We start from the raw sequence: 17,850 nt of genomic DNA on the forward strand, positions 1-17,850 counted from the left end.
ACAACACGGAGCTCCAGCTTTTTCTTTAGGAACTCAAAACTCTTTTGAAAAGCTCGACTTATTGGTAAGTAAATATGTTTATATCAAACATTTCAGAACTTCCCCCGCCCCCCTTTTTCTTGGATTTGAAATTCAACAGCTGTTCTTTGGAATCTCACGTTGGCAGCTGATTAATAACTGCTCTGGCACTAGACTCTCTTTAACAACCGCAAGAAAGAACGATCGAACAAACTGAAGCTCAAAATTGAATTTTTGTGCAACAGTTTATTGTCTTTTTCTTCCGCTCATTGAATTAACATTTCTTGCGCCGTCATTTTATCTGCTACTGAAGCAGCCTCTCATATCACAGGGCATCATCACGAGTGGTGCGTTCAGGTACATGTTTATTTAAATATATATATAAAATACAGTTAACTCAAGCCTGCATTCTGCATTCAAGTTTCATTTGAACGTTTATCAAGCTTTTATTTGCATATATTTTCAATCAATCTAAGTTGAGATAATTTCTGTTTAAATAAAGAATTAATCAAGTTTCAACTGAGGGCAGCATGCGGTTGGCTTTTTGGGGTTACCATGGAGATCACATTTACATAACTGAGGTTCACGCATTTTTTCAATTTGATTATTATTTCACTTTCACTCATCACTTTGTCCCTGAGCTGAAAGGAACCTTTCGTTTTTAGCCACTTGCATCTGTCAAATGAGAAGCGTTTGATGTTGTTGTTGTTGTTGACTTCCTCCTGTTTAGGGTCATAGCGGAGGCAATGGTAGGGAGTGAGGTCATCCTCTCAGTTTACATCATCTCCTTCCTGATCGGCCTCCCGGCCAACCTCCTGGCGCTCTATGCCTTCAGCGCTAAGATCCACAGGAAGCCGCTGCCGACGGACATCCTGCTCCTCAACCTCACCGTCTCCGACCTGCTTTTCCTGATCATCCTCCCCCTCAAGATGTACGAGGCGGCGTCAGGCATGCAGTGGAATTTGCCCGACTTCGTATGCTCCATCACCTCCTTCACCTTCTTCTCCACAATCTACACCAGCTCCTTGCTGCTGATGGCCGTCAGCGTGGTCCGGTACATCGGGGTGGCCTTCCCCATCGCCTACCATCAGCTGCAGAAGCCTGCGTACGCCGTAGTTATGAGCGCCGTCGTTTGGCTCGTCTCCACGGCGCACTGCACCATCACGTTCATTACCCAACACCACCCGTCCCTGTCTAGCGAAAACTCGACTGTGTGCTATGAAAACTTCACTAAAAAGCAGTTGGAGGTCCTCCTCCCGGTACGGATGGAGCTCTTCATCGTGCTCTGCCTCATACCGCTTCTAATTTGTGTTTACTGCTACGTGCGCTGCATCCTGATCCTGTACAGCCGGCCCAGGATATCCCGGATTCAGAAGCAGAAAGCCATCGGCATGGCGCTGGGGACTCTGGCTGTGTTCCTTGTTTGCGTTCTGCCGTACAACATCTCCCATTTGCTGGGCTACCTCCACGGAGAGAGCCCCAAGTGGCGGCACTACAGCCTGCTGCTCAGCACCTTCAACACCTGCATCGACCCCATCATCTTCTACTTTTCCACCTCCACGTTCCGGTTCACGAGAAGGAATTCCGTTGTCGGGAAGTGTGGACTTCCGGGTTTGGGGATGCAAAGGCAGGCCACAATCTCCAGCCAATAGGAACACGCACAATATGCCCATGTCTGACCTCAGTATTGTTTATTTATTGTATTGTGTAAAGATATATCAGAATTCATGTATAAAACAATGTCTCATATGTAGATCTGTTGTCCATTGAGTGTTTATTATGTCAATGCTGATAACGTTATAAAAGCACAACTCAGATTTACATGTGATGCAAAGTTCCAGATTTTATTATTTTACAGTATATGGGCTTTGAAATCCTTTCACCCACAGCACATTACTTCCTGTTTTTAACGTGGGCCAGCCACTCTTCTGCACTCATGCATTCTGTAGGCACACATGTAGAATATACCTGCAAGACAAGACACCGGTCAATCGTCGGTCCACTCAAACTGATCCGCTCACTTCCGGTTCATCCTCCTGATTTGGGGCCTTCCCTTTCCATAAGATTATTTCCAAAATGTAAATTTGTTTAGGGATTTGTGAATGTGGTTTGCATGTCCTGGCCACCATAATAGAAATAAAAGCACACGGAAGACCTCGCAGGATTTGCGGCAATGATATGATGACCTCTCTGAGAACGATGTGAGTTACAATGAAGTCGACTCCTTCCTTTGGACGAACCTGCAAAGAAGGTCATGAGCAGCGCCACCCAGCCCAGTATGTAGGACCAGGAGAAGCGCCAGTCCCCGAAGCGCTTGCCCAGGAAGTTCACCGTCACCCCGGTGTAAATGGCCATCGCAAGCAGGACGAAGAGAGCTGGCACGGTGGGACGGAGAGCGGCACATATTAAACTCTGGCAATAAAGGTAATTTCAGGTTGTTTATAGGCGTGCCTTTTGGACTTGAGGGTTATACGACATGCAAACAGACTGGATATCACCTCACGCACGCCGGGTTAATGTGTCACTATGCGGTCGCCGTCCCCGTGACTTACTCGACACGAAGAACATGATGCCAGCGGCGAATGAGCGGTTGAACCGCTCAAAGGCCGAGAAGTGGGCGAAGGAGAGGATTCCCGCAATGATGCCGGCGAAACAGGACATGGCGGAGAGGATCATGAAGGCCCGCGTGGCGTTCCAGTAGGCTGAGGAGAAACGGAAGGAGAGAGAGAGAGAGACGTATTAGAAATGGTGTGACTCCTTTTTCCTGACGACGCTCCCGATTGCCATTGCACCGTTTCTTTTAGCGTCACCACGACGTCGCCACTTTTAGTTCTGAGTGAAACGCCTCAACAGTTCTAGGATGGATCACCATGAAATGTAGTTCAGATGATCACTGGAATGTGAATCTGATTTTTAGCATACTTTAACTAGAAAAGCATTGAGAGAGCGCAGACCTCCGCCAAGCAGCTCATTCCCCCCCCCTCCTAATTGGATTTACACCGTCCCCACGGTGATCTGGATCATCATCAAAAGGTTCTAAATTGTTCTTGGTATCTTTTACACACCAACCATGAAAAGTAAAAGTGAATCGGAGTTGGTGTGTATTTTTAACAGATTTTTGAATCCGTAAATGTTTTTTTTTTCAATGTTAAAATGTAATATATTTTCCTGACCTCATTCTAGATCCGATCCAGATGAAATTCAGTTTTTTGTCCAACTGAATTTGTGTCTATTTTTTGCTGTTATTCTGCTTTCAGTCCTTCTTAGGTCAAGACATTCTTGTTATTCCATTCCCAGGAGTAGATCCCACTTACTCCGATTGCCTATTTCTATTCCACCCCAAACTTCAAAGGGTCCCAGTACGATATTTCCCCACTCACCAATGCTGTCCGTCTGCATGTAGCACTTGCCGGACATGCAGTACCTCCATAGCCCCTGATGGGCGAAGCTGCCAGACAGACGGTACTGCATCCAGTAATCCGTGGCCGTGGAGACCACCAGCAGGATGTTCCCCACGACGGCACAAAATAGGCCCCCTCCCATGAAGCTGTACATCATGAGTGACGCTATAACCGTGGTTAAGGCTGCGTGCGCTGTGCTGAGAAAAGAGAGAGAAGATGCGAGTCAGCGCTGCAGGTCAACTTTAAAGCTGTTCAGTGGAACGTTTTAAGTTTTAAGGAGACGAGGGACGGCCTGAAGGAGCGGACGCAGGATCAGGAAAAGATTGCCAAATGCAATCATTCCAAACGGGATCGCCAAAAAGGGGGGAGAAACCCGCTGAGCCAGAGTTAGCACGGGGATTTAAACGTCGGATGAGGAAGACGCTTTGTTGCATTTCCCGTTTGGATTTGCCCAGCAGGATGGGAGCGCGTTCCTTTCCTTTCCTTTGCACCATTCACTTTCCTTGATAAATGGTGGCAGAGGTGACCACTTCACCCTGTCCTTTGCATCGTCCTCCCCAACACCAGCCACTCTCATGTCCTCCCTCACTACGTCCATGTATCTTCTCCTGGGTCGACCTCTAGCCCTGTTCCCTGGCAGTTCCATCCTCAGCATCTTTCTACCAATATAGTCCCTGTCTCTCCTCTGGACATGTCCAAACCATCGAAGTCTGTCCTCTCTGACCTTGTCTCCCAAACGTCTAACCTTCACTGTCCCTCTTATTGTCTCATTTCTAATCCTGTCCAACCTGGTCACTCTCAAGGAGAACCTCAGCATCTTCATCTCTGCCACTTGTCTCTTTTTCAGACCGAGGAACCGTCCTGGATTGAGCTGTTGTAACAAAACTGTTCAGGTTTGCTTTGATTCAAAGGGACAAAACCAAAGCAGAAAAGATCCACGGTTGTCATGACGCATGTTCCACGGTGTAGTTGCAAAAGCCAAAGTAAGCTTGAATCTTCAGTTTAGGATGACATCCCACCAAATCTTCTCGATGCGTGCGCTAAAATGATCCAGAGATTGTGAACAAAGAAAGGCAAATGTGATGCACCTTCATACAAACTGAGCACAAGCTTGTTTATACCACATGACGAAGGCCCTCTTTGCTCACTTGTGAGGATCACAATCATCGTTAGCATGATCCGATGTTTATATCCAGATTCTCACCCTCTAAAATGCATCACAGAGTAAGAAAAGCCACAACATGACCTCACCTGAACTCCTCAGGATAAATCAACTCTCTTAAGTATCAGCCTTTCCTCGGAGAAAGAGGGAGCGAGCGTGCACGCCGGGGGAGAGCGAAACGTCAAAGAGGGAGCCCTAGGCCGGATTCCAAAACGTTATCGCCTCGACTTCTTTTTTTGTCGACGGAGGCAAAATCCTAAAAAACAATCGGCACAGAACAAATGAACTTGAGCTGGCGGGCTGAAGCCCACGTGACTCTTTCACACATGGGAGTATTTTGGGGGGGTCAGGGTTACAGATGGGAGGGGGGGTTGCGATATGAGGCCGCTGCACCGCAGTCCTTGTCTGTTGTTTGATTAGGTATTCTGGAACTGTAGATGTGCAGAGGCTTGCAGTACTGCTGGGGTCAATGGAACATGCTGAAGTGCACACTTTCTTTCATTGTGACCGGGGGGGGGGGGGGGGGGGGGGGGCGTGGCCATTGGGATGCACGCACACGCCTACAGCAGTAGCATAAGCAAAGAGCTGCTTCCTAAAATCACACGCCGCCTTGCATAGTAGAATATGGGAATATGGGAATACAACCTGCTGGATTACAGGATTACTGAAATGTTAACTTTAACTTCTGCTGCTAATAAACCGCTTCATTGATGAAGAGTTTCTCTTCATCGGTAAATTGCTGAGTCTTTCATCCCATCTTATTTCATCCCATAACATCTCGTCTCATCTCCTCCTTTGAGGGGAGGGGGTTAGAGTCAGAAGCAACCCATTATTAAGTTATGAAGACAATAAACACGTTTTATTAAACAGCGCCATCTGCTGCGCAAACACCACCAGGTTGCGCACGACGTTCTCCATGCATCAGTTTAATTCCTGCAATCAAGCCACATTTAGAACTCATCCCTGAATGACATCATCGGTTGATTTGCTGTTTCCTTTATATAATACAATACAATTATGAAAAGGGAAGCAATAAATGCAATGCATCCCCATAATGTTAGATAAATGAACGATAATCAACATCTCCTTTTTTTCTGTCTTTTGGTTGCTAAAGTCTAAAGTTTGGTTGCCAAAGTCAACGCGCTCAGAAAGAGTACGGTATTTAAACATGCCTTCTAGATAAATGGACGCCATAATGAAGTGATTGGACAAAGACCCCGTCACTACGGTGGCCCTGAAGTGCAAATCACAACAACAAATTGTATTGCACACAATAAAGAAGGAATCGCGCAAACAAGAAAAAAACGCACGCACAAATAAGGAATCGCGCAAACAAGAAAAAAACACACGCACAAATAAGGAATCGCGCAAACAAGAATAGAAAACACACAAACAAGAATGGAAATCACGCAAACAAGAAATGAAATCACGCAAACAAAAAATGAAATCACGCAAACAAGAAATGAAATCACGCAAACAAGAATACAAAACACGCAAACAAGAATACAAAACACGCAAACAAGAATCGAAATCACGCAAACAAGAATACAAAACACACAAACAAGAATCGAAATCACGCAAACAAGAAATGAAATCACGCAAACAAGAAAGCTCCAAACCGGAAATGCTAAATATCGGACATGTCCAAACCGGAAATGCTAAATATCGGACATGAGGGGTCTGGTTGCTGATTGGACAGAAGCACTGTCAATCATTCTGACTTTCGCTACAGGTTTCCCGTAATTGTTGCAGCAATTAGTAGCAATTGAGTAGTAGGTAAGAGAACAGCGTGAGATACGAAAATATGTTTTGCCGTCATTGTGGTAAAAAGTTACCCGAAGAAGAACGGCCAAACTATTGCAGTGGTTGCGGCAAGAGACTTCAAGGGATTCTGGACAATGAACCAACCGCATGTCAACTATTGCATCATAAGTGTGTCCCGCATCAAAATAATTACTGATAATGTCTTCGGTGGCAGCCATAATTACAAATGAACTTTCTCAGCAATCATCATCCGGACCTCTGCATGTCCGATATTTAGCATTTCCGGTTTGGAGTTTTCTTGTTTGCGTGATTTCGATTCTTGTTTGCGTGTTTTGTATTCTTGTTTGCGTGATTTCATTTCTTGTTTGCGTGATTTCATTTCTTGTTTGCGTGATTTCATTTCTTGTTTGCGTGATTTCGATTCTTGTTTGCGTGTTTTGTATTCTTGTTTGCGTGATTTCATTTCTTGTTTGCGTGATTTCGATTCTTGTTTGCGTGTTTTGTATTCTTGTTTGCGTGATTTCTTATTTGTGTGCGTGTTTTTTTCTTGTTTGCGTGATTTCTTATTTGTGTGCGTGTTTTTTTCTTGTTTGCGCGATTCCTTCTTTATTGTGTGCGCTACGAAGATGTTGTTGTGTTTTGCACTTCAGGGCCACCGTACGTCTCTGATAAGTCCCTCTCCAGTCCTCATCTGCAGCCGCATCAATGGAAGCAGAAACAAAGCTGATCACTGACTTAGATTAGGGTAAATAGAATTAATGGATACAGCAAACCCACACTGTGATGAGCTTAACGCCAGTTACCTGGAGGAAACAAGGCAGATTTAGAAACGCTTTATCTTGTTATCTACCCACTCGTGGCCTTGACTGAACCCACAGGAAGTAGCCGATCGCTGCCAGAAGCTGCGGCGAACACTTTGAAACAGCTAAATTAGTCTTTTTCCTGGGAGTGGCAAGGAAGCGAGGTTCCGCAGGGAAGAGCCTGTCATCAGGATAGATCTTATTCCATGACAGCGGTGCAGACAAAGCTGCAGACAGCAAGTGCTGCTGATTGCTTTCGTTTTTGATTATTCGGTGAGTAACAAAAAAGAGCAGACTCAAATCAGTTGCATATTTTCAATATTCTTCACATTAAGTTGCACATTAATGTGAAATATCACAGTCACACCAGTCCTCTCTCTCTCTCTCTGGCGTGGACATTGGATATTCCAGTGTGAATTTAAAGGTCCCATATTCTACCCTTTTTCCACAAGTTAACGCAGTTCCAAAACACTTACCGGTATATGAAATATCTGTGACAGTCTTTGGACAAAATAGCAAACAGATGCTGCAGGATCCGAGTGTGTGTGTGTGTGAGTGGTTGTCTATCGATGCTCTGGCGACGTGTCCGGGGTGCAACACGGCCCCTTGCCAGCGGAAATAGGCTCCAGCAACACCGGTGAGCCGCAAAGCAGATTAAAAAAGCAAACGGATGGACGGATGAAATTGTAAAATAACTCCATTCGTTACGGGCATGTCTTATATTAAGCTTTATTCTGAATAAATATTGTTACAAAGGAATAACTGGTAAAAACAATGACAAATACTTGCTGAATCTCACACGTTCAGGTCAAACGCGGCAATAAAAGTCAGAGCGTCTGCAACGCAGAAGCAACGACGGCGTTCAGACAGTCGTCGCCACTCTGACGGGCGGCGGCGGGACGAAGGAGGGGAGGGTCACCGACCTCTCAGAGGGGGTCTGAAAGAAAACACGCTTCCGTTAATCCGGCGGAAAATCCACACAGGCGGCGCTTGATGTGCGTGTTAGCAGGAACGACCTTCTGCAGGCGGTTGTAATCGGGGGGAGACCTCAGTCCTCCCGCCAGCAGGTTATGTGGAACCATGTCTGCTTTGCTTGTCACCGCCTGCGTGAGACAAGGAAGATAAAAAAATTAAAAAGAGTCGAACAAGACACCAGATGGTGAGTTCATTACGGCGAATAAGATAAGGCAGGGTGAGATCTGAGAGGGGGGGGGCGAGTTCTATTCTCCAGCTGGACAGAACACAGCATATGTCCCCCCCCCTATTGGTTGTCGCATAAACGACCCGAAATGTGCGGTATTAATCTTTAGCGAGGAAGCTTGTGGAATAGATTTAGATTCTTTCCAAGGCCGGAATGCTGTGATACAAGGGACAAAAATAACACAGCCCCCCCCCCCCCCCCCCCCCCCCATCGCTAAACGTAACCCCCGTTGATTGACAACTTCACCAACATTTCGTGTGGTCAAAAAAATAAAGGTTTACCCTGCGATACGCTGGCGACGCTTCCGGTTTATATCCCGCCTCTCGCCCGTAGAAAAGCTCGGCTCCAGCGACCACCGCGACCCGAAAGACGGATAGCGCGGACATGAGAACGGACCAATGATAAAAGGTAGTTTATATTTGCACGCGTACTCTCCATTTATACTGTACTCAAGTACGTACTCATAGCTCTGCTGCCAGCGCATCCAGCTCATTGTAAGAGGGACTCCTTGTTGCTAAACTTTTTCATTTCAGAAAGCCCGTCGTAACGCCGTAACGCTCGTCGTTAAACGAGTCCGTCGGTGGGTGAGGACCGCCTCCGTATAAACCCCCGACACCCCCGGTGCTACGGCCCATCTTCTACAGCCTCCAATCAGATAAAGCCCTCGACCCATCCTGAGGTGAAGCGGTTCTAACCTTCTCTGCCGCTCGGGCCGCTGGATATCGGGGCTGCCGTCCTACGGAAAACAGAAGGTTAACTTGGTCCGCCAGGCGTTTGGAGGCACAGATACAGATGTGGAGCTGGGCGGGGAAGCTCCTCCTACTTCTCTTCCTGCAGTAGGAGACGCTGAGGTAGACGAGGGCACCCAGCAGGAGCAGGAAGAGGAGGCCGCAGGGGATTCCGGCTGCAATGCCAGCGACGGCCGAGCCGCTCAGCCCGTCACCTGTCCCCACCGAGACAATCGGCAGCGGTTTTTATCGATCGCCGCGAGGATGAGAAATGCACGCACGTGAAGCGTAAGCCATACCTGGTCCAATTCTGTGCAGCTCAGACGGTTCGCCGGCATCAGAACGCGCTTTGGGGATGACCCGAAACCTGTAGGTCAAGTCGGGATCCAGTCCGAAGACGTCCGTGCTCCTGGAGGATCCGGGCTTCTGCTGGATGGTACGGAATCCGCTGGAGCCGCGTCGAGCTCGGGGGACATTCCGATTGTCGCTCAGGAGATCCGGTCCTTTCAACTGGATGTCAAAACCTTTGCAGAAGCAGGCGCAAATTATCTTTTGTTTGACACCACGGCCATAAAGGTCGGACATATAGTCGTGTATTTTTATGTCTCATTACGTACATTAATACGGGACAGAGAATGACAAGGCAAAAACTGCCATGTGCTTGACACAGCACTTTAGTCCACGGAATGTTTTCCCCCAAAACAAGGCGCTGTTCAACTGGACACTTCACACATGAGACAATATTTACACCCCTATCCGCCCCGCTCGGTTTCTGCCTCCAACGCAGCGTCGGCATTCTTTCAAAACAAATTCAAAACAAGAACATCCCCAGAAGTAGAAAAGGACTCGGAGAGCGCAGGCCTCCGCCAAGCTCCTCAGACCCCCCAATATTGTGATTTACACCCGATATTTATTTTATCCACATTTTGAAAGCGTCAGGAAGAAGGAATATTCCCGACATTTCCTGAAAATGTCATCGAAGATCCATCTGTAACGTAACCCCCTTGGGCAGAGGTGATTCATTACTCCGTTACCCGTGACAATAGAGGTGGACGGGACCTCCCAGGTCAACGTGATGATGCTTCCATCTTGATTAGGGAACAAACTGGAATCTGAGATGGCCGGTCCTGGGAAGAGAAGGCAGGAGAGGGGAGGGAGAGAGCGGATCAAGACTGGAGAGCTTTGTCTAGTGAAGTCCATTTAAAAGGGAAGGAGCGACTCCAGGCAGCATTTAGCTCTCTATGTGAGAGTCCATTGTTTGCTTTTAGTTTTTAATTAAAACCTGGAGGCAACAGAATCCTTTTGGTATTTTAAAAAACGACACAAATAAGCAGTGCTCTGTATATTTTCTTACTTTAGAAAAGAACACTTGTTCAGGCTGGAATGTGTGAAAGTTCCCTCTGAAGCTGAACTGCAGCTTCCATTCATTCATTCTATTTTCAGCCCTCGGAACTGATTGGAGGAAATAAAGTTTGGCCAGAGAACAAATAATAAAAGACGCGACACACACACACACACACTCATTAGAGTCGCCTGCGCTTCCGCACACGAAACGACACACGGGAACTCGGGCGACGGATCCGAACAGCTCCGGATGATTTTACTTCTGAATGACCTCTACCTGTCAGCTGGACCGCCCTCGTCCGGCTGCCCAGAGGGTTGCGGCTGCTGCACGTGTAGTTTTGCTCGACGAAGCGGCCGACCTCGAAACTGAGAATCCTGAGCTGCGTGGCGTCCCCGCTGATCTGCTGATCGGTCCCGTTGGCGACCTCCTCGCTGCCTCGGAACCACGAGACCACGGCCTTTGGCGAGGCAGCGCTGACGCACTGGATGGTGACCGCTATCTTGCCGCCATCGTCCACTTCAGTTCTCACAGCGGGCAGGAAGTTCGCCGGGCTGCCTGGGGAAGAGAAGCGCGCCCGTTGGGCCGGGTACGTTTTATTTTTTACACAGAAGCGATGCCGGTTCGGAGCTTCAGAAACGCACGTGCGGCGACGTCGCACTCGCTCCGTCCCAGCTGATGATCCGCCGCGCACGTGATCGTTTTCCCGTCGAGGTTATCGGAGGCGTCGACGGTCAGGTTGAAGGCCCCTCCTCCGCCGCTGGTGTTGCTCAGTGCTGGGAAGGTCAGCCGGGCCTGCGGGGCCCCCCCCAGCCACCTGCAGTCATACCGCAAGCTCACGTCGTTCGCTGCCTGCACAGAACACACCGGGCTCCCCGGGGGCTTCTCTGTGCAGATAGAAGACACGATCAGGCGATCAGGCGTTGACCTTGACCTTGACCTCGCAATCAATTATGCTCTTTTACTATAAAAGATCATTTCACAGCAAAGGGAAGCTTTTAATGTGAAGGAATGTGGATTGAAAGAGCTTTCCGGCTGCAACCAAATCAAGCTTCATAAAGCATAATGAGAATAAAATCCTGACACGCACACACACACACACGCACACGCACACGCACACGCACGCATCAGAAACTCGTGCTGTTCATGTACCATAAACGTTTAGCGTGGCGTTCCGTCGGCTCCGCCGTCGGGTCTCCTCGTTCAGCAGGGTGCAGGTATACGTGCCCCCCTGACCGGCCTGCACATTCGTGAGGTTCAGGATTCCCCCGGCGGAGACGGAGAGACTCCGCCCACCGAAGGTCCACTCCACCGTCGGCTTTGGGAACCCATCAGCCCGGCAGGAGAGGATCACAGAGTCTCCCGCCACGTAGAAAGCCTGGTCCGGATGGGCCTCGACCATCGCCTGGTCTGGTCCGTCTGTAACGGGCCGTAAAGAGACAAGGAAAGCAGGGGGGGGATGCGAACACTTGAGAAGAACTTGAGTCAAAGCTTGAGTCTTACACAACACGGCGATGTTCCGGTCAGCTCTCGCGTCGCCGAAGGGGTTGGTCAGGATCACGGCGTACCGCCCGGCGTCGCTGCGATTCGTCCCGCGGATCACAAGGCTCTGGTTCTCCACGGAGTAGCGCGGCGTGCCTTTGATCTCGGCGCCGTTGAAGAACCACGTCTGCCGCTCAACCACGCCTCGAAGCACGGCGTACCGCAGGGCGAAGCGCTCAGACCCCTCCACGGGAAGGTCGGGCGTGACGCGGAGCGACACGTTCTCGATGCTTTCTGTGAGGGAGAGATGGCGGAACGGGTGGATGAAGTTTCAGAGCGCTCGGTTTCCCGGGCTGCGTTACTCGGATCAGCCGGGAGGGATTCGGAATCCCACGGCAACGTGATGGAGAAAGAGGTTCCTAAGAGAAGCAGGGGCTGCTGGGAAAAATACACGATGGACTTTCATTCATCTTCTTGAAGGCGATCGCCTCGTCTTCAGCCAATCATCTGACACACAGGTCATCGGTTTAGAAGAGGCGGGGCACACCCTGGATGAGTCGCCAGCTTATTACAGGGCCGCAAGCAGAGACAGACGCCCCCACGAGCGATCTTCTCGTCTTCAAGAAAATGAATGAATGAAGAAACTTCACCCAATCCTCAAAATGTGGAGAATCTATTGGGGAATTTTTTACAAATTATTTTCCCAGAAATTCCAATTTTGGCAAACCCAGAGAAAGTTTGGAATTTCTGTAAAGTTCTAAAGTGCAATAAAAAGAGTGGAACAGGCAGGGGCAAGTTAAATAAACATCTACCCCTCCCTCCGAGCCGGAGATCAGGGGGTACTCACCAAAGACTCTCAACGTGAAAGTAACCGAGGACGTTCCCACGCCAGACTGGATGACCGTCACCGTGTAGTTACTGGTAAACGTCACCGTCACTTCGACTAAGGTGAGGCTTCCATTTTGCTCAAGCACCAGCGCCTTCTCTTTGCCCTCGGCTACCGTCGGTGGATCAGCCGAGGCAATAGTCCAGGTGACGACGGGCAGATCTCCCATGAACCAGGTGAGTGGTCCATCCGTGGCGCCGCGGATGGACACGTCCAGGGTCACGTTACGTCCCGCTTCGACGTCCACCTGAGTGGGACCAACAGGAGAGACCTCCACCTGACCGTGGGCAGCTGTCAGAGAGGAAATACAAAAAAATCAAATACAAATATTCTCTGAACCCAACGTTGGTTCAGTGAGGACAGAGGAACAATTTGGAAACTGGTTCATGCAGTAACTGCACATATAATCCAGCGTTTGTAAACCTGTGCGTACTGAAATAAGCCTACAGGTGAGAAATGTCAGGAGATAGGACTACAAGAAGTCGGTCAATAAACATGATCCCACCAAAATAAAAGCTCTAATCTCACCTTGAAACGCAAAGCTGAGTAAAACGCACAGAAAAACTTCGCTTGATCTCCTCGTGTGATCAAAACACGTCATTCTGATGTTCGCGCAGGTCTGGAAGCTGAGCGTAAATATTCTGCCGATTTTTATGTTTGATTTCCGGCGCATTAAGAACCAAGAAATGTCCTTGATGTCTCTGCCCACGGAAAGTGAATCACCTGCGCGCTGCGCGTGAGCGACTCACCTTCACCGACTCGGAGGCTTGACTGTCCTTAAGGCCACGCCCCTCACCTGGATGGTTTTCTAAACGAGCTCAAATCAGATAATACTCAATGTCACGACCGTCGGCAGTTTTTTTTGGACCCACGCGCACACATCAGCCAATAGAAATGCATCCCGCTGGCGCAGGTGCATCGTCTCATCTTATCACCTTGATTGGTGACGGGGCTGATTTAAGAACGCAAAGGCTGATGGGACTGTTAAAATAATTTGCCCCATTTGTTTCATCTCACAAAGGAAATTGAGAAACATTTCAAAAAACACACCTTAAGTTTATAAAAGTGTTAATTTAGTTTAGTTTCAAGGTGACCTTCTGCTCCATTTGGAATGAAGACTTGACCGTTGAAAGTGTTGGTTAAAGGATAATTCTTTACCTTCAACTGTAATAAATCCTGCATTCTGAAACACTTGAAGTCGAGACAACCAAATGTATTATATTAATACAAACTGCATTACCTGTGGTTTTTATTTATTCATTTTATTTGGGAGTTTAAACGAGGCAAACAGTCAAAAGTGTATTCAGAAATGAAAAAGGCTGCTTTAATCGACAAGTAATGGTCTGTACGATCAAGAGAACAGAGAATTTCAGATCTTTGCTTGCTCATACTGAAACACCATTGAGGCGGTGCTGATACCCGGTTACACCGTTTACCAAGTCGATGTGGTGCTAAATCTGAACATGTTTGGGTCCATATTTACATATCATTTACAAAAACTGCACCTCAACATGTGTGACTCGAGACATACAGCAGAGCCGAGCAGCCACGGAAGACAGAAATCACTGGTGCGGGAATAAAGTAGAATTCAGTATAAACAGCCACAAGATATTGAAATTATTGCATCAAGACTGCTTTTCTAAACTGGGATTACAATCCGTGGATTCAGGTGAACCACCTGTTTAACATGAAACATGATGTAGAAGCCAACGAGATCATGGCGGGGCGTCTGGCTCCGCTGCAGGACAGTGTTCCTCAGTAGGGCCCTGCATATCCTCAGGAGTCGCAGTCTCAAATAGAGGGATTAGACGATACGAGCCACTCCACCGGGTGGGCTGATGTAATACAGCACATATGTTCATCACCAAGCCCTGCAAAGAGAAAAGAGAATGCAGATAGTAAACAGGAAGTTCCGTTTGAAATCATTCATTAGTTGTGCTTCCGCGACACACAAACACTCAACAAAGCAATGAATTAGTATTTTCACAATAAAGAGATGGGGAGATAAAAGGAATGCACAAAACATTATTAAAGAGGCAGATGCACTAGGTTTCAGAAGAAGAGAGAAAGAGGAAGAAGAAGAAGAAAGCATCCATTTTATGAATACTGAATGCTTTTCCTGAAACCTTCTTGAAGAAAGGGAATGTAGAAATGACTAAACACCGAAAGGGTTAGATTTAACAGAAAATCCATTGATTTAATTGCTTAGTTTTAATAACCCACTTCTGCTCTGCTCTACGGCTGCGGCTGGCGACACTCACCCGGCTGCCGAGTCCTGCCGTCCCCTGCTTTTGGCTCCCGAAGCCTCTATATCCTCCCTGCCTCCCTCAGTTTGCCCACCAGATCCTCCACCGTCTCCACCTTCACCCCCGCCTGTCTCTGTGGGGGGTCGTCCACACTCAGCACCTCCAGCCGCGACGTGAGGTCCACCCCCAGGTCCGCCGGCTTCACGTTGGCGATCTTCTTCTTCTTGGCTTTCTGAAAGTTGGGGGAAACACAGAAGACTAAAACCCATATTCTAATATCATTTTTAAAACAGTACACAGACTACAATTCCCAGCATCCTACCATGATGTTAGGCAGGGTTGCATATCTCGGGGTGTTGAGGCGAAGGTCTGCAGTAACCACGGCTGGCGTCTTGATCTTTATACTTTCCAGGCCGCCATCAATTTCTCTCACCACTTTCAACGCGTCTCCTTCCAGAGTCACCTCTGACGCGAAGGTGCCCTGCAACACGAACACAGGACAGGATCACATGGAAACCTTTTCCAACGGCGTCCCGTCTCGGCTTTCGGGTTAATAAAGTGCATCATCTGTTGGTCAACCGGTGGAACTTCACCTCCATCTGCCCGAGCAGCCGTTCGTTTGCTTTATTTATCTCTTACTCCAACTTGGAATAACCTCAGGGGGGTTGAATTTTAAAGCAATAAAAAGCCTATTTTTTGGGACACGCTGGCTTTAACTGACCTGAGGCCAGTCCAGTAAGGCCGCCGTCATCTGACCAGTCTGATTGCAGTCATCGTCGATGGCCTTTAATAGTAAGACAAGTCATGAGAATCAATCACTACATGTAAGGAGGTGTGATTTAAAGGACAGAAACCAAAATGGATCCCCCTTTTTTTTTTTTTTTACCTGTTTGCCGAGGATGACAAGCTGAGCCTCCTCCTTCTTGGCCAGCGCAGCCAGGATCTTAGAGACCTGCAAAGGTCCGAGGGACTCGTACTCCTTCCCAGTCACTTCGACGTGAATGCCACGGTCCGCTCCCATGGCGAGGGCGGTGCGGATGGTCTCCTGATTAACGGATACATTCAGGACAGAAGAGCTGCTATGAGGAAGAATGCATTATTATTATGAAAATAAATCATCAAACCCAGGCTGGAAATGAATTAGCATTTAGCGTTAGATATTCGTACAGTTGCAACTGTATTTTTTTCCAATACATATATATATGAGTTCAAATTACTGATTGTAAATACAAAAATAATATAAATATAGCCCAGATCGGACAATAATTATTTACGAGCGGTTTGATGACTGATTTTCAAATCTTCCTCTCCTGCTGCTCCTAAATCCATTCTTCTTAAAAGGAAGATTTGTGACATATCAATTAAAGTAAAATTTAAAGAGGTTTAAAGACATTAAACTTCTATTCCCCCCCCCACCTGTGCTTGCTGCGGTCCGCAGCTGACAGCCACAACCTCCTTAATGAGCTTCTTCTCCTTCAGCTTGACTGCCTCCTCCACAGCGATTTCACAGAAGGGGTTCATCGAGTGCTTAACGCCATCCGTCACCACGCTAGTTTTGTCCGGCTTCACGCGGATCTGGGGAGAAGAGGCCCACAGGGCGAAGTCACTACCCGGATAACAAAATAAAGCAACACAGATAGCCGGGAATCCAGAGTCAACTATAACAGAGACTCACGCCTGAAGTAACCAAAAGGTGAAAACAAGGACAGAACAATGCGTCTTTATAAAATGCTTTGTTTTATTGAATGTAAATGATTATCACATACAGGATCGCTACTGGAGTTCATTTAGGGAGATAAAGTCTGGCTCAAATTCATATCACTGACATTCATTTTAGTCAAGGTCAAAGATTTGTGCCGAGCCAGCCAATGTATTCCCCTTTAAAGAGGAAATAAAGAGCAGCAGGCTGCTCAAGCAGGACTTACTTACAGAAATAATATTGATTATGCTGTTGCGCTTTAGCTCCCGTTGTGTTGCAGGCTTCATCGTGACGCATTGTCAAAGTGGCACAATTAGCTAAGCTCCATTTTGATACGTTATCTGTCAAATGTGCGAACATAAGGTCTGAGATGTTCAGCTCCTGTGACACAGCTAGCCGACGTCAGGCTAACCAGCTAGCTAGCTAGCTGTGCGCAGAAAGTCAAGTGAGAGGTAACGAAAGCATATTTTGAAACGTAATTAAATACAGGAAAACTATACGATGATTTTTTTTTTACCTTAACTGCGTAGTCAATGACACGCTTAACTCCGACGAGAACACGGCCAGACATCGTTACTGAACTTTAAACAGTACCGGGGAGCTAACGCGTAAGTCACCGGATGAACCTTCACTCAGGAAAGATCGGAGTTATTTTAGGGTGACTCCAGGGGAGGAAGCCGAAAGCCGCCTACTAGTTTAGCCAATGAGAAGCCCTTACGAGTCAACACGCTTGACGCTTATTGGTTTAGAGTTACTCCCAGAAGTTGTAAAAATCAACAACTACTTCGTACCGCGCTTTGCTTTGTTGTTACGTGACCAGATACTAACACGTATTATTTATCTGACGCCTCCAGTCGTTCGACGAATGAAGTGTTGCTCCTCATATCCGTCATAAACAAGTATCTGCGAACAAACGTTCCGCTCTCAGTGGGGTAAAGTTCACGTCCAATGGCTGAGCGATAAAATGAGGCTATTCATACATTTTGTTGTGTATTCTAATGAAAGCAACAACAAATGATAAAAGATGCATATGGATAATTTAATTTATAGTTTTCTTGTGTACCTGCTCCTGTGTCTTCACTTAAAAACAGCCCCCCAACTCTCTCTCACTTGTTCATCAA

General features: G+C 47.5%; 4 protein-coding genes across 4 annotated transcripts; 1 reads left to right on the forward strand and 3 right to left on the reverse strand.

Moving 5' to 3' along the window:
* Positions 1-758: 758 nt before the first annotated feature.
* On the forward strand, positions 759-1,670 carry si:ch211-231m23.4 (free fatty acid receptor 2). Its single transcript, XM_068757570.1, has one exon. It carries the CDS (start codon positions 765-767, stop codon positions 1,668-1,670), a length of 906 nt encoding a protein of 301 aa, XP_068613671.1. The 5' UTR covers positions 759-764.
* Positions 1,671-1,924: 254 nt separating this feature from the next.
* On the reverse strand, positions 1,925-3,624 carry lim2.5 (lens intrinsic membrane protein 2.5). The gene is made up of 4 exons (XM_068756493.1): positions 3,399-3,624; positions 2,571-2,720; positions 2,259-2,393; positions 1,925-1,986 (listed from the first exon to the last, which is right to left on the reverse strand). Exons 1-4 carry the CDS (start codon positions 3,574-3,576, stop codon positions 1,925-1,927), a joined length of 525 nt encoding a protein of 174 aa, XP_068612594.1. The 5' UTR covers positions 3,577-3,624.
* A 4,278-nt stretch (positions 3,625-7,902) lies between these two features.
* Positions 7,903-13,385, reverse strand: vsig10l (V-set and immunoglobulin domain containing 10 like). The gene is made up of 12 exons (XM_068757581.1): positions 13,313-13,385; positions 12,746-13,075; positions 11,920-12,192; positions 11,569-11,835; positions 11,061-11,303; positions 10,696-10,974; positions 10,109-10,201; positions 9,374-9,598; positions 9,170-9,289; positions 9,042-9,082; positions 8,162-8,248; positions 7,903-8,082 (listed from the first exon to the last, which is right to left on the reverse strand). Exons 1-12 carry the CDS (start codon positions 13,383-13,385, stop codon positions 8,008-8,010), a joined length of 2,106 nt encoding a protein of 701 aa, XP_068613682.1. The 3' UTR covers positions 7,903-8,007.
* A 738-nt stretch (positions 13,386-14,123) lies between these two features.
* On the reverse strand, positions 14,124-17,373 carry etfb (electron transfer flavoprotein subunit beta). Its single transcript, XM_068759852.1, has 7 exons — positions 17,247-17,373; positions 16,447-16,605; positions 15,917-16,075; positions 15,752-15,814; positions 15,353-15,511; positions 15,046-15,262; positions 14,124-14,655 (listed from the first exon to the last, which is right to left on the reverse strand). The coding sequence occupies exons 1-6, from the start codon at positions 17,298-17,300 to the stop codon at positions 15,092-15,094; spliced, it is 765 nt and encodes a 254-aa protein (XP_068615953.1). The 5' UTR covers positions 17,301-17,373; the 3' UTR covers positions 14,124-14,655; positions 15,046-15,091.
* Positions 17,374-17,850: the final 477 nt, after the last annotated feature.

The sequence above is a fragment of the Brachionichthys hirsutus genome, chromosome 3 (genome assembly GCF_040956055.1).
Source record: "Brachionichthys hirsutus isolate HB-005 chromosome 3, CSIRO-AGI_Bhir_v1, whole genome shotgun sequence".
In the NCBI taxonomy this organism is placed as follows: domain Eukaryota; kingdom Metazoa; phylum Chordata; class Actinopteri; order Lophiiformes; family Brachionichthyidae; genus Brachionichthys; species Brachionichthys hirsutus.